Below are 16143 nucleotides of genomic sequence, written 5' to 3'. Positions count from 1 at the left end.
TGCATCATCTTCATATTATTTATAAAATGGAAATAAATGAAAAAAAAACAAATTAAACTTTTTTTTGTTCAATAAAAGTTAATAATGAAATAATAATAACTGACGGAGAAGTAAACTCTAATGACCTCAAAACGCAGGCAATGCTAAAAGCAAGTGGCAGCAGCTGAAGTTCAGTTCAATTTTGTCTGTATTTAAAATTTTCTTATTTTTGTTTGTTGATTTTCATTTTCTCAGTGTTTTCTTTTATTTTTTTATATTTTTTTTAATTTTATTTTATTTTTTCATCAATGGAAACTTCCGACTGGCGTCTGCCATACATAAATCTGCTTAATTTACTTGTGGCGAAGCCAATTTTTGGGGACTGTCGTATTTTTAGCGCGGCAACACGCGCTGCGATCGGCCGCCTTTACGCTGGATCGTGAGCGATGAGCGCGAGTGTTCATGAACTTGAAAATATCTACAGCAATAAACACATATTTCTGTACAACAACAACAGCATATAACAATGAATATAATAAAAGTAAATCTTTGATATTCAATTCAACAAAAAAAATAATAATTTTCTTTATGGTTTCCCAAACTTTTTCGCACTTTGAAGTATTTTCCAACCGAGTTTAGATATTTGAACATGAAATAATATATATTTTTTTAAATGTGAATGCATGTAAATATACCACAAGCGTATTGAAACGCCTGCTGTGAGTGCAGAGTAATGCAAAAAGAGTTCAATAATTTCTCATTTTCGATGTTTATTGAAAATTGCTGCTTACTTTGGTGTTGGTGGGGCACACAGGGGCATGTAGCTGATACCTGCTGAGCAGCAACATTTGAACTGCTTTGTCTTATTGCTAACTGTATGAAAATGTAATCAATTTATTTCGTCAAATTTCTGATTTAATATTTTTGAAAACAAAATTTTACTTTGTGCTTGCAGTCAAAGGAAATGTTGGAGATTTTATGTGGAATTTCTTTTTATGAAATTTTTATTTCAATTTCCTTAATTTATGACTGCAATGTCGCAACAAACTGCGAAATTTAATTTATGTTTGTGGTTTTGCATCACCACAACAACAACAGCACGAACAACTTTTGCTGTTTCCCTTTTGTGCTGGTATTTCGTTTGCACGCTGACGTTAAAAATGGAAAACGAGAGCAAAGAGAATGCGAAAAATGAAAAACTATTTCAAATATTTGCACACTTACGACCGCGATAAGATTAAATTGCGCTCAAAGTGAAATGCCGCTCGTGGGAAGGGCCAGCGGCAATTTGTAATGCTTGAGCAAAAACACAACCAAATGCGTAGCAATTGCACAACAAGCGTTTTAACAAAAGAAAATGCTTGCGCATGAGCGTTTATTTACGAAGATCCGGCGACGGATTACAAATTGAAGCGGTAATAAATTATAGTAAAAAACCTGTGTGGCACCCCGGAGCACACATCCTCACACACATGTTCAAGACAGTTACAAACGCCAATTGCTGTCAATTATTGGCGCGACTGGTCCATTAGAGCACGAGGTGACCAAAGCAGGAGGCTCCAAACGGCTGATGAGCAGCTATATATTTATGTATATATGTACAACATAGGCTTGAAGGAAAAATTGTATAAAATGGCAAACCGGTTTCGGTTGCTTCGCGGAAAATTGTAATAAATATCGCATTTTACACCTACATACAAACATACAAACATATGGAGACAATGTATTTGGCAAAATAGTCACAGCAACTAAACTTGTTCGCTTACAAAACACGCCGAAACATGGGCATTTGCTCCAAAGACACCTCAACCACTTCAAGCACACCACATTATTCGCCAAAACATTAGTCATACTTCGTCATACGTTTGTGTGCGCGTGTAGTCGGCGGAGCAGACGAGACTAGCAGATACAGCGGAGACAAGACATGCCTAGGTGCCCCGTTTGAGGTGAGTCGTCGACGACAGTTATTCGTAACTTGTGTGGCGATCATCGATGACTCAACGATTTACGAATTGTTTGCGATGTTGTCATTTTGAAGGTGATTTTGTGTGGAATTTGCGTGAAATCAGTGATATTTCGGAATTATTTCGATTTTGATTTTAGAGAATGCGAAATAGTTCTAAATGTAATATTATAGAAGGTTATACTTGATTTGTAAGGTGAAATCGACGTGTATTCGATTCAGGTAGTTTACATGTTTAGGCTAAAAAAAGCTACGACCTTACTTATTAGAATCCGTATCACATTTTTAAATGTAAATAAAATATTTTTATCTTAAAATCACAAGCTATTATTGTCACAACTCGAGACAAACTGTAGTTTCGATGTTATCGTAGTTGACAGAGATAGTCGACGGTTCCCATGACACAAAAACAATATTGTTTTATTGCTGAGATAGGCGGAAGTGTCATAACCCTTATGAACTTCTTTGGGATGCTAAGGATTAAAAGACGAAGAAATTTTCGGAATTGCCAATAAAAACTGTTGACGAACACATTCCTTTCAGAAATCCTCTTAGAAAACAGATAATTATGTCAAGGGAAATGTATATATCAACCAGATCAATGTCAAGGCTTATTCGAAATGATCTCTAGATTTGAAGCCTTTGGACCACAGTTTGTGGTGAGAGTTGGAAAATCAGGCCTATCGAATACTCCTTAGAAATTTGGAAAGTCTCGAAAATTCTTTGGTTTGGACAGCGTCGTCAATACTGTGCATGTCGCTATTGAACAATGACCGAAAGTGGATTATATTCAAGAATATTATAGTTTATATTTATGAAGACCAACATTTAACAAACTAATTTACATAAATATTACAAACTCAGCGCTTAAATTAGTGAATCAAAGTCTACGGGCTTTGCGCACATTTTTCGCAATTAAATGCGAAATTTTGTAGATAAAAGTGAAAAAAAGTGAAAACAAACACTCAGACCCCTGTGGGATTTGCAAATTATTCAAAACTAACGCTGTTGTATGAAATTTCAATAGAAACATGAAAATATCGGAGGAAGTGGGTGAGCGGTGAGTGCAGCTGAGGGCAACGAAATCAGCGAAGCGTTCGAGACTAGTGAACATTTGAATATTCCGCTGTGAGCAGATAAATGGAAGGTGTCGTCGTCGTCTCGCCAACAGTTATGTTAGAGTAGAATAACAACAACAATGCCAGCACAGAGCACACCTGTTGACTCTGTGAGGTGCGGCAATTGGCGGATGTCAGTTGGCGGCGCATTTAATGTGTAGCGCGCTCGCACACTCCCAAACAATTACGCCTCGCCAAAGCTGAAGCACGGGCTGCTGCCTGCTGCCGGCGACGCAAACACACTCGCGATCGGCTACAGCATCAAAGCATTCGCGAACGCACACATCCACAACCATATACATATGCGAGTGCAGTGAGGCGGAATGGATGAGTTTAGAAAAGTACACCGCACTGGGTATTTAGAGAACGAGATGTTTGGAGGGTATTAGAACAAAATATTATGTAGGTGTGTAGTAGATTGTCTAATTACGAGTTTTTGATGGCAAAAATTTTTTAGAAAAAAATTTAATGTTATTTTTATTTCTGCTATTATTTTGGACACGTGTCTTTATAGAGCTTATAGAATGTATAAAATAGTATTATATATTGCATATGGATGTCTTTTAAAGCTTCTGAGATTTTTTAATTTATTAGGAAGACTAATAAAAATACAAAGAAATCCAGATGACAAAATTTTTATTTCATTCTCTCAAAACTCAAGAGTTGTCCTTTGACATTTTCTCATACATTTCCCCTACTTCACATGCTTCAAATAATCATTAAACTCAACTTTGAGACAAAAGGCCACTCAAATAAGAGAGATGTCAACTTTCGCAGCATAATTCAAAGTTTTAATGTATTCGAAAAGTATTTTGGCAACAGCGCTGCTCAAAACAGGAAACTCGAATAGGAAAAAAATACAGTCCAAAACGAAAAATTCTACTAAGCCTTAAATTGAATTGAAGTGAGCGGAGCAAAAATGTAGAAAGTCATGCAAAGTCATCACAAAAACAATGCAATTCAACGATACAAAGCTCGTCCTTAATTCTTAACTTTGGCTTTGGATTTGGCTTTGGCTAATTGTTTGCGAGCGTACACGACGACGTGGCATTGACATGAGCCGACACTGTGGCACTCAACAGTGGAGAATAAGCGAGGCAGGCCGGCGGAAGGGGGACACAAATGAAGAAATATTGTGCATGTCCACACACAAAAGCTGAGAGTCGGCAGTGAGGACACTATTAGTAGCCAGCCGAGGCACAAACAAAGCGTTATAAATAGAAAGACAGACAGACGGATAGATGGACGGACATATAGTTAAATCCGCTGCAGGGCATTTCGTAGTGCCTACCATGATGAGTATATGGAAATACGTATGTGGCTGTGTGTCTGTGGGCTTACACAAATATTAGTGGCGACGTTCTGCCGTTGGACGTGCTTTGTTTCGAAATGTGTACAGATGATGACTGCATTGTTCTCCTAACAACAATTGCACTACCACCAACAACAACAAATAGAAATGATAAAGTTAGAAAAATGGTTGCACATACCCACATATGAACGATATGTAAATTGTTTTATGGAAATACAGAAATTGTTATTTAAAGTACGCGTATGACTTGCCAACAACAATACAACACAATGCGAGTCAACAGCCGACGACAGACTGAGGGTCCTGCCATTTTGTTTAGGCAGCCGACCAGCGTGCTCTGTCCTATACATAAAGCTGATTCAAATATTTATTATTATTGTAGAGGCTTGTCGTGTTATGTGGCAACGATACCACATGTGCAACAAATAATAAAATAACTGAGGGGAATGCACGAAGCAGTGGCAGGTTCAGACCAAGCTTTTGTATAGAATGAAATATGTTAGGATTATGATAGATCTAATCAATTAAATAAGAAGTTTGAATTCAGGCTTGTGAACTCTGAATTATGGCAAGTCAACTAAGAAGAGGAATATGGTATTCGAAAGGCAATTGATTTGATATTCTTGGAACAGTAGTCGAGGAGCAAAAACAATTTTAGATTGGCCCTGATGTTCAGCTGATGTTATTGTCGTGACGACTTAAAACATTCCCAAACAAATTTTGATGAGAGCTGCCGACTAGACAGTCCGTGGTCGGACAAAAATCCGGAAACGTACCGGGTAACCTGAATCGCCAAGCACAAGTCAATTGTCATCGAAAGCATTTAAGGCCTCCCTGGATACGAGCTGTTTATTGCACAAGCCGGGATTCAGGCTGGATAAGTAGGAGATTAATATTCTACAGTATTCTGAACGAAGTTGCCCGAAGTTTCAGTTCCCACAATAGCCGGTTCTGTGATACCGGAATTGTCCCGGATTTTATCCGGACAAGAGTTGTGGGAACGTGTTCTCAGCGTGTTCAATCATCATACCAACCATCATATGAAGGAATTCCTATTGAAGTATAAAAAATTCCAGGATTATACAGCTATATACACATACATATGTGCATATATGTGATCATACGAATGTCATATAAGGAATTTGTGGCTGAAATTATAAACTTCAGCGAGTTGGATGCCATCACTCTTTTATTGCAGCGATTACATTGTAATGCGTATTTTATTGAATTTCTGCGCGCGAGAATATGACAGCAATGTGACAAACCGTTTTCCGCCGTCGTTGCTTTCCCCGATTGCAATGATTTACCAGAAAGGAACCAGAGAGGCCCCAGAGTGCGCAGGAAGTGCGACGAAAGCAGAAAACAAAAGGAGCCAACCATATTTCCATGCGTATGTGTCTGTATGTGCGCCAGCATTTATCGCGAAGGAAGTCTGGCGAACGGGCTGCTGCTTCCGCTGCGTCGCAATGGCGGACGAGCGAAATATTTTTCAATTGTCGAAAGTGTCAGAAATTCCTTGTTCAAATTTTCCCAGCGGATAGCAGCGCATTTTGTGTAATTTAATTTAAGCGACGCCATTTCAGCGACTCGCGTGGTATGGCGATATGCTGCGATTTTTGCCGTTACTTTCTGCTCATGTAATTTACATGGACTTCACTTCGAATTTCGGCTAAGTTTTATGTAATTTGATGAAATTGAATGGATTTTCTTGTCTCCACTTTGTACATTACGTCAGTCTAAATTAATTTAGAAACCAGTCACGTCGCTGCTGCATTGAATTCGGAATTGAATACAACGGCCTTTTCGGTAGACGAAACAGAGAGTGCAAAGGGAAACTTTAAATTTCTTGCACAAAGTTCCCTTTTAGTTGGCTGCAATTGTTTTTGTTTTGTCTGTCCTTCTACTTTCGTTTGTTGTCGATAGCATTCTTTTGCTTTGATTCGGATTTTCGAGTTTAATTATTTTATTTTCGTTTTTTGTTTTTGTTACGCAACCAGGTGCAATTAAAGCGCAATCAACCGTCGGAGCACAATCAATACACGCATACCAAGGCATGAGAGTATTAAGATCGTAGATTGCCGTTAGTCGTGCTAAACTAGTGTAATATGTATATAAAATCGTATGAGTATTACATAATTACTCGTATGGCACGTTCTCGCATTTTGTGGAAACTCCAAGCAGGAAATTCAGTGCTTATGGGAGAAACACTTTTATAACATTTTAGGATTCAAAAAAGATACACATATTTAATTGAATAAATGCAATAACTATCCCGAAGGATTCTTCCCTAGATCACAAAACCATGGTCCTCATAGTCCTCGAAATTATAATACTTGAGACAACTTTCTTCTTCTCCTTTGATAAAAAAGGATATGGAATTCGATTTAAATCACTCTTCCCCAATACAACTGGTTTTAAAGATTAATTCTGGAACTACAGGAGGTAATACTCTCTTGACTACAAAATTTATTTATGTACATACCAAAGGGGACTCCTCTTAGTGTGTGAATGTGTTATTTTTTGGACTAAAATAAATTAGAAATAAAGATAATCAAAGACAATCCAGAACAGCGACTCAAAGAACACAATGAAAAGCCGAAACAAGTGATTGTATTCCCAAGTCTGTGAGGGAGTCCTCCTCCCCTTCGTTGCTGATTTTACCCAGATAATATTCTTGAATTGAAATTAATAGAATTAATTGCAAAAATGCAAAACAGTTGGCTATTGAGTTGGCTAATTGTTGAGTAATTGTAATTAATGGCTTACAGTTTGTATGACCTATTTAACTGATTTTCGGGCATTATTTGTTATGTTATCGGGAATGTGTGTGTAAGTTAACTTACCATTAGCATTGGCAGCCGCCTCCTTGCCAGCCGCAGCTGGATTACATTGCAAGATATCCGATAAGGATAATGACGAAGCGATCAATTGACGTTTCTCCTCGAAATTCAAATAGTCCATGGAGTTGCTGCGCTGTGGCGTAACGGTAATCGTTACCGATTTCTGCATTTTGGCAACCACACACAACTGCTGTTGCGGATCCAACTCATCGACGTCCTCCTCGGCGACCACACCGCCGCCGCCATCCACCACCAACTGTGAGTTTGGCAGATTTGCCAGCTCCTGCGCTTGGTAGCGATTTAGAAATTGGAATGGTGAAGCATTCGCTTTGTGACCCTCTAGAATGGGTGCGCTCATGCTGCCTCCACCACCGCCACCGCCCGCGCCGTTGCCAGCCGCTATGGCGGCCGAGTACGAGGGCGGCGACGTGACGTTTATGGCTGGCGAATTGCCCGTGGCCGCCGACAACTGATAGCTGTTCTCATTGTTAATGGCCGCGACCAGTGTGGCCAGATTGTTGCGACTGTTGGTGGCGTTGCCCTGCTGATGCTGGTGCTGATGTTGCTGCGAGACGCTGGGTGGCGACTGTGACAGCTGCTGCTGTTGCTGCTGGAATTTGTGTTGTTGTTGCAATTGTTGCAGCAGCTGTTGCTGCTGATGCTGATGATGTGGCAGATATTGCAGCTGCGGCGATTGCGGCGGCGGCGGATACGCGGACTGCGATGAGTTCAGCTTATTGCTGCGCATCGACATAGCGGCGGTCTTTATGGTTGTTGTTGCTTTACCGCTGCTGTGTAGATTCTTAGCACTTTCTAATTTATTGTTATTTACTTTTTTGTCACAACTTAATTGTTGCTGAGCTCATTTACGGGGCATTTGAGAGGCGTAGCAATTCCCATAAGTACGCGACTTTCACTTTCTATTGCACTTTCTATTCTTTATTTAATTATTTATGTGGTGACTTTACTTTTGATTGCTAATCGAACGCTTTCGTGACACGCGACGTTGGGTGTCTTCCCCTCACACGCACTCATGCAGCACTTCTTCCTGTTTTTCGGGGTGTTATTTATTTACGAAGCACTGGGCGGTGAAGGAAGCATTCAGAGGAGCGCATCAATATTTATCGACTCCTTCATCGCCTCTGAGTGTTGTGACACTTTTTAATTGATAGTAAACACATGTAAACAATTTTATGGCCACTTTGCACGATATCTCGACTTATCACTCACTTTATTAATGGCTTCTTCACAGTTACTCACACGCACTGACTTGCTCTTTATGTCACGACGCTAACTAAGAGGGTGGGAGAGATATTATTTTCCTTTTTGCTCATGAAATTCTTATTAAATGGTGTTTTCATAAGGTTTGCGGATACAATTTTCGAAGGCATACAATTTGCCATTTTTTTCTTCACCCACTTGATAAGACCCAATTGCCCTTTTCTCATAGGAGCTCAAATCCACTCATTTGACATGTGCTAATTAGCTTGCCTTTCAAGTGTCATCGTACAAAACGCTTTCAATTTTAGAAAAATTAACAGAAAACTCTCGGTGCGTCCTTCAGAACGCCCACGACAGACATCTTAACAAAGAAAAAAAAACAATGAGAAATTTTCTAGGAAAAATTTAAAAATGCGACGTACGAGTGTAGCTCTTGAGGGAAAAAGTACACTTGGGAGCTCTGGTGACAATGTGTCTAATAATCTTCAACAATGGAATGGATGTATCTTCAAAAGAGAGGTTACATTTAAGCATATAGAAAAATAAATTGTCTTTAAAGCTTCAAAGGATCCATTTTATTACACAATAGCAGGTTATAATGTAGACTAATAGAGTTGTATCTTATCTTGTCTTCGCTTTTCTTCTTTGTTTCATATGCTTCAAATCTTCTCGTTGTGGAAACAGAAGGTGGTATTTGAAGTTATACATTTATTTTAGATAACTCATTTTCGTTGGCAAATACATTTCGAAGATATGTCTCTACAATCATACGTACACATTATCTAGCACAGGACCTACAAACTCGGACGAGTAGAATATTTTAAAAGTTGAACATTCAGATCACGTTGCAACATTACTTGTAGGAACCCTATAAACGAGAAGCCAGTCCACGAGAAAGTCAAAGGTTACATACGCCTAAAATAATAAAATGGCCGCAGACCAAATGAACACACATTCGAACACAAATGTGTAGACTAAGGCTCGGTCGGCTTCCATAAAGCTCATACTCGATAATTTGAAGAATAATTTAAGCGTGTAATGTAGCTTTATTGGTTCATGCCTGCAAAGTAATCGCAATCAAGTGCCCAGCTGGCAATGGCGTCGAATGTGGTAATTCAATGAATAAAAGTTTATGATCATGAATTGCATTTGATGACGCGCCTACGCACCAGAATCTTGGCAATTACTTGGATTGATATATTATATGGATAAAGTATTATGGGACAATAGAAGTGAAGAATACATACATATTAGCGATTTTTTGCTAATATCAGGATTTTAATTTTAGTTCTTCTTAATATTTCAAGAATTGATAAACTTTAAAATTTTTTATATAAATCCATTTTCAAAGTAGCTACTGAGTCTGTTTCCCAGTATTTACAAAAAACGCAGAAAAGTGATGTAGAAAGTTATTAGAACACATGTACATCGCTTCAACCGCAAACACATATATTTTTCTGTCGTATAATGGATTAAAAATCAAAGTACCGTAGTTGGGTACAAAATGTAGAATAGCAGAGTTGAAACCCGTAAAAAAGGGAGAACGAGGTTAATAGTTGGGAGAGAAGTGGCGCTTAAGGGCTATGGCTCACTTAAATCAGTCACGGCACGATTCAGTCAGACAGCAACAACACTACATACAAACCTACATACACGTGTATGGCAGTAATTAAGTAAAAGCTGCGCAAAAGTAATATCGAAAAAAATAGAGCAAAAGCAGTAAAAACATCAAAGAATATCACGCAGAGTACAAAAAAGCACAACCTCAGCTTTTTTTGTAGTGATGTGACACTTTTACTGGGGGGCGCTGTCGGAAGGCGCTATTCTTTTGCACAGAGTATTCGTAATTCATAATTTATTTGTTTCGATTGTTTAGCATTTTGTAGAATTATCATTACTAGGACGGCACTGTCTTTGCGGAAAAACGGAAATTCTTCGAGACTGACCTGAGGTTTGAGGTGCCCTCTTTTTCTCTCTTCAATAGAGATAAGAATATTAAAAATATTGTCAAGTGCTGAAAGACTTCGGGATTAATTCGCGATTCCAATATGGCTTTAGAAACCAATTTGAGAACGCTCAACTACAAACATAACATTCATATTTCATAGCGCACATGCGTACTTACGGAAACTTATAACATTCCTGAACACGTCAACAGCCAGTCAACTAGCGCTAGAAAGCCGACCGCTGACAAACTACTGACACACTAAAATTATTAAACATTGCAAAAACAACAACAGCGCGCAGACAACAGCTGACTGACAAGTAGGCAAACGCGAAACGTAATGGTATCGCGTACCTACTAAGTACGGAACAAAAATAAACTGTATCTGCAAGCAAAACAAAGTGCGAATACAAAGAATGGGAAAATAAAAATTAGAAAAATATTCGCACGAGAACCACAGCCGCAGAATGGAAGCAAAACAACAAAATAGCACAACTAACAGCAAGCAGCACGCCACAAGAGGTGCTCAAAAAGAGCAGCAGAAACAACAAAGCCACGGAGTAGTTGTAGCCATGGAAGTGGAAGTGGCAGTGACGATGGCTCAGCGGTACTTGCAAGAAAATTTCAGTTCAATGAACTCGTGGTTCCATAGTTTACCGACTTTTAAACACCCCAACTGTGAGTGTTCCACTTATTATGATTATTGTTATTATTATGCTTTGCTGTTGTTGTTGCTGCTGTTTGTGCTTTTACTTTGCTTTCTACAAGTTTCCATTTAGCGCTCGAATACCTTTCGCTTGACTGTGTCGTGTTTACAGCGACGTCATCGAGAAAATGCAACGCAGATTTGCACTGATTTTGAGAATATTTTCTAGAATTTGAGATTTTTTTAAATTTTTGTTTTTTAATTTATTGAAGCGAAGTATTTCCGAAGAGGAAAGTCTCTCACATGACAGCAAAGGTGTTGTTCTTGTAGAAATTACACATCATCATGTGGACCTTGCTTTTTTGCGGACTCTACGACCGTCAAACAAACAAAAATATATATATATATATTTAGAATTTTTTTTTTAATTCGCGAAAAATACGTTGACATTTGATTAGTATCGTATGTCATAAGCTGACACGAGTTGTGTGTGGGAGTGTCTACACTTGGCTAGTGGGCAAGTCGGTAGGCGTAATGACCACTAATGCGATTTGGCGAAACTCAAGAATTTCGCCTTGCAAATTCGCGCTTAAACACACGCACACATATTTATATAGAGAAATATACATATTTCTGTATGTGTCTCAAAACCAACAATGGGCAATAAGAAGAAAATCACTGCCAATTTAGTAATATGCCATTTCTTTGAACATTTGGATAATATTTGTTTCTTATGAAATCATAAGTCATTATTTATAAATATAGTATTTAATGTGGATGTCAAATTTTATAAGAAATTATATGTTTAATAGAGTAATTTGTACCAGCGTAAAACATGACGCACAGACCTTGCGGTGAACACATAAAAATACAAGATTTTCATATAAGAAATGGTCTCCCATTAACGGTAATAAACTATTTATCAATAATTTGTGGTTTACTCCCTGATATTATTATATTTTTTTAGAGAAAAGAGGTTGTGAACTTGAGAAGTCATGGTGCTTTTTTTCGGAATCTCGAAATGAATTTAGATTTATTAATAAACAGTTTTGTACACAGAAGATATAAAAAGACATTAAATAAGCCAATAAAAGTAATAATTTCCATTTGCAATCATTTTAAACTCCGCAATCACAACTCAGATGAGTTGCCCATAAAGGAATCAGCAGCATTGCAACACACCCAGAATCGTGGCTATATGTAGGTGCCAGAGTACAAAGTACAAAGTACAGAATGCAAAATCATAACAAACTTAAATCAGACGAAGGAATTTTCAAAATTGATATTCCAACATTCGTTTGTGTGGCATGCCACATGGCGTAAATATGCGAGCGTATGCAACAAAAATGCGCAGAGAAGACAACAAAGACTAACGACAACGACCTAACGTATCAATGAGAAAACACTGGAATGGCGGACGCATGAAATATGCAACGACGAAGGCAAAAAGCATAAGGACGCGCATGGAATAGCAATGTCCACAGTGAAGGCGAATGGTGAGCCGCAACAACGAAGAGCGACGACAGACGACATGCAGCAGATGGAGCTGGCGTTGATGTGGGGGATATGGAAAGCAAGCGATGACATGCCCAAAGGCACACAAGCACTACAAACATAAACATTGCGGGCATACGGTTGGAGGGCACATTTTTGACAGTGGAGAAAAGCGTACAAACATACATACGTACCATATTCAAGCGAACTTTCGTTGTGGAGTGGGAGTGGCATTGAAGCAATCATCCAAAGTACAATGACACAGACACAATAAAACAACAACAACACTAATAAAAAATTAAATACAATTGCAACGCATTTCCACCGTGTATGTACAAGTGTACGAGTGTCTGTGTAGCAAGTAATTGGTAGCTGCGTGTATCGAAAGCCCGCATGCGGACCCACTCTTCTGCGTGCAGCTGAGCGACAAACACAAAGTTTACATCCCCCAGCATCGGCAGAAGAGCAAAGCCATGGAGAAATGTTGATATTTACTTACAATAGTTGGGGATATTTTAATAATAAATTTTTCAATTGCACCGAGCCCGTACCAAGGGTTGCCATTGTACTCAATTGAAGTTTACTTTGGAGAAGAAGGCAGCCATGAAATGGGGGTTAATAGACGATATACACTGTTACTTATGTTTATGGAGATGTATGCTTTTATTGTCTAGACTTGAAGACAGAAATGTGGAATAGTGAATGTAAAGAGTGAAAAGTGAAAAGTTCAACATATTTAAACGATGTTGTCAGTTAAATACTAGAATCTTCTACATAATATATGAGTATTTATTGTTATATGCACATTTCAAATTTTTATACACTGCTATGAGAGTTTCATAGGCCGCGTTATCAGCGGATGAGATAAGAAAAGCAGGTATGTAGATAGGTGCATAAACAAGATAAGATTGCACGCACCAACACTTTTTGCGCTTTAATTAGCCGTTAACAATTCCTGGTTTCCAATTTTATATTTGCTAATACCACTTTTAATTTGTTCGTTGATATTGATTTGAGTAAAATTTGCCAGTCAGGGAGACTTGGTTATATGTTTCTGACTTAATACAATCTCGAAGAACAAACAAGAAAATTACGACACATTTTAAGAAGAAAATTTTGTCCATTGGACTTATAAGAACTCAATCAGATGGTTTTACTTCATATCAACTAATACTGGATTTTTATTTAAAGCAAATATTTATTAATGAAAACTAATCGATTTTGACGTAGTACACGGCAAACATAGTACACATTTTATTATTTATCTATTTTTATATCCGTTGTATTGCTGTTAATTGGACTAAACTGTTTTCGAATATCCAACAAATGTTTCGACTTCAAATATTTCACATTAGTTTCTCATTTCATTACATGCAGACAGGCACCTGTTTCAGTCGGCAGTCTTACTGCCAGACAGGTAGGCACACAACAACAACTCACTAGTAGCAAGTTGGGTACACAAAATGTCAAGTTCTTGAATTTCATGTTTTTTACGCTCATTTGATATCAGCATGTAACAACTAAATTCAAAAATATACGCGTAACGCTAAGCATTCGCCGGCTTGTTGAATGCACTTTGGGCCAGACAGAAAAGCAAAAACTAATAAAAATGCAGACATAAGCGCCATTGAATGCATACAACACACACGGCGGCGCGAAGGAATGAAAAGCGCAATGGCGGCGAATAGAAATTACCAAACAACACTGCAACAACAACTGAACAAACACACTCAACTTATGATTTCTGGTTACAACAATATTTGTTTCTCCACTTGCACTTCTGCTTATCGGAGTTTTGCTTTCCCATCGTTTGCTGGGTGTATTTATGTATATATATTTTTGTTTGCTGCTTTTCCATTCACTTTTCGGTTTAGGGCTAGAAAGGCAACAGCGACAAGTCCAGCAGGCAGGCAGGCAGGAAGGCAGACAGGCAGTTGAACTGTCCGTCCGTCCGTCCGTCCAGCTGTGTGACCGCCCGTTTGTTAGTAGCGTTTCGTTTGCTGGGGCTGGTTGGCCTGCTGGCTGGCTTGTTGGCTGAAGTGGTCGAACCGGTTTTATGCTTTTTGCACTTCACACTTGTATTCGTATAGAATGTAATGGTATTAACGATGAAGTGGTGGAAACAGCAAACAGGCAACTAATAAAAAGCTGTATACACAAATGAATTTCAGACTTATTGGCAATATCTTTTAAAAATAATTCATTGCAACAATTTTTTATTGCACACTTTAAACAAAATAACTAATATCGAAGTAAACGCAGTCAACTTATTTCACAATTTGATTTGTTGGCTGGGTAATTCCAGCAGTTGCATATACATTTCTACACATTTAGGTGAGTGAGTGAGTGTGTGTGTGTTTGTACGCTTTGTTTCATGTTCGCCAACTGGCACTCACTCACTTCATCCACTCACACTCCAAAACAAAATTAGCAACTTTTATTCTCACAATTGCGCTTTTTTGCTTTTCCCATTTCCTCTTTCGTTTGCGAATTTTCAAAAATAAACTATTTTAAATCTTTGTTTGCACATTTGTTTTTTTTTTCGCTTACAAAAACAAAACTCTTTCCTCTTTGAAGCGCATACACATTTTTGAACACTCTCAATATGTCGGATTTAATAATTTTTCAGATATATAATTCACGAGCACTCACATACCAGCAGACAATGTTTGTTGTATAGCGCCAGCGGCGGTCACCTTCTTAATTAACGTTTGATTTAACGCAATTTAAGGTTTTCATACACGAACTATTAAAATAACACAATTGATAAAATAACAACCGGCAAATTGGCCACTTTATGGTACACTTTCCGCCCGAATGTCAAAATGTATTAAAAAAATCGCGCAAAATATCCACACATAATATTCGTCCACGACGTTTCAAAATCAACTAAACATTTTTGTTGTTTTTCCCCGCAACAAACGAAAAGGCCTAGTGCAACCGTGCGTTGTGGAACGTAAGCAGCATTGCCAGCCGTCACAAATGTGTGATCCATATGTGTCGCATGCGAGAAAACACAGTGGCAGTCAAAGTGTGATTAATGCTTAGTTTGGAAGAAACTGTTGCGCACAGGGTGTCAAATAGTGGTCCAAGTTTTTGTTGCACGATAATGAAGTGATTATGTAGTTTATAATTTTTGAAGATGGAGCAAACCTTAATTTTTATAAATCAATTAATAACTAATTAATTTTTATTATATATCATAATAAAATAAGTGGAATAAGAACAAGGCCATCAGGAAACGAAAAAATTATTAGTTTTTGACACAAAGAGAAGCTTCATTTCAATATCTAACGGTAACCGCTTTTTCGCGACTCAGATGCCATAGTCAGTTTTTATGCACTATGAACATAAGCATAGAATTCTAAGAGAGTATTATGGTGTATGAGTACTCGCCATCCATCAATCCACACATTTGTGCATGAAACACTCGCCTTCTCACACAACAGCAGTATCCTTGACCCGCCCGTATTTACGCCGTCAAAATCATATCTGGCTAATGCGCCAAAACCATCAGTTTAAATGTCATATTTAGCTGTCACAATTACATGTCATTTCTGACACGCTGATTAGGATCAACCACACAGCAATGCCATGACTGGAGGACACTGTATGCAAAGGATGC

At 38.2% G+C, this 16143-nt stretch overlaps 1 protein-coding gene across 15 annotated transcripts in view; it reads right to left on the bottom strand.

Annotated features, from left to right (window-relative positions):
* LOC105211651 (phosphatase and actin regulator 4B) overlaps window positions 1-16143 on the bottom strand; it is a 216855-nt gene that overhangs the window by 150530 nt on the left and 50182 nt on the right. For 2 of the 15 annotated variants that reach the window (XM_011183185.3, XM_054229498.1), the window contains exons 1-2: window positions 15175-15422; window positions 7216-8506 (exon numbers count right to left, since the gene is read on the bottom strand). The exons of 8 other annotated variants lie outside the window; for them this stretch is intronic. In XM_011183185.3, coding sequence (XP_011181487.1) covers window positions 7216-7966 — 751 coding nt within the window. In that variant the 5' untranslated portion in view covers window positions 7967-8506; window positions 15175-15422. Of the gene's footprint in view, window positions 1-7215; window positions 8507-14213; window positions 14856-15068; window positions 15432-16143 lie in introns of those variants that run through there. 5 more of the 15 variants (XM_054229495.1, XM_054229494.1, XM_054229493.1 and 2 more) reach the window with 5 other exon arrangements.

Source organism: Zeugodacus cucurbitae, chromosome 4 (genome assembly GCF_028554725.1).
Source record: "Zeugodacus cucurbitae isolate PBARC_wt_2022May chromosome 4, idZeuCucr1.2, whole genome shotgun sequence".
In the NCBI taxonomy this organism is placed as follows: domain Eukaryota; kingdom Metazoa; phylum Arthropoda; class Insecta; order Diptera; family Tephritidae; genus Zeugodacus; species Zeugodacus cucurbitae.
Note: the sequence above shows the minus strand (reverse complement) of the source record. Positions and strands in the feature narration are given on the sequence as shown.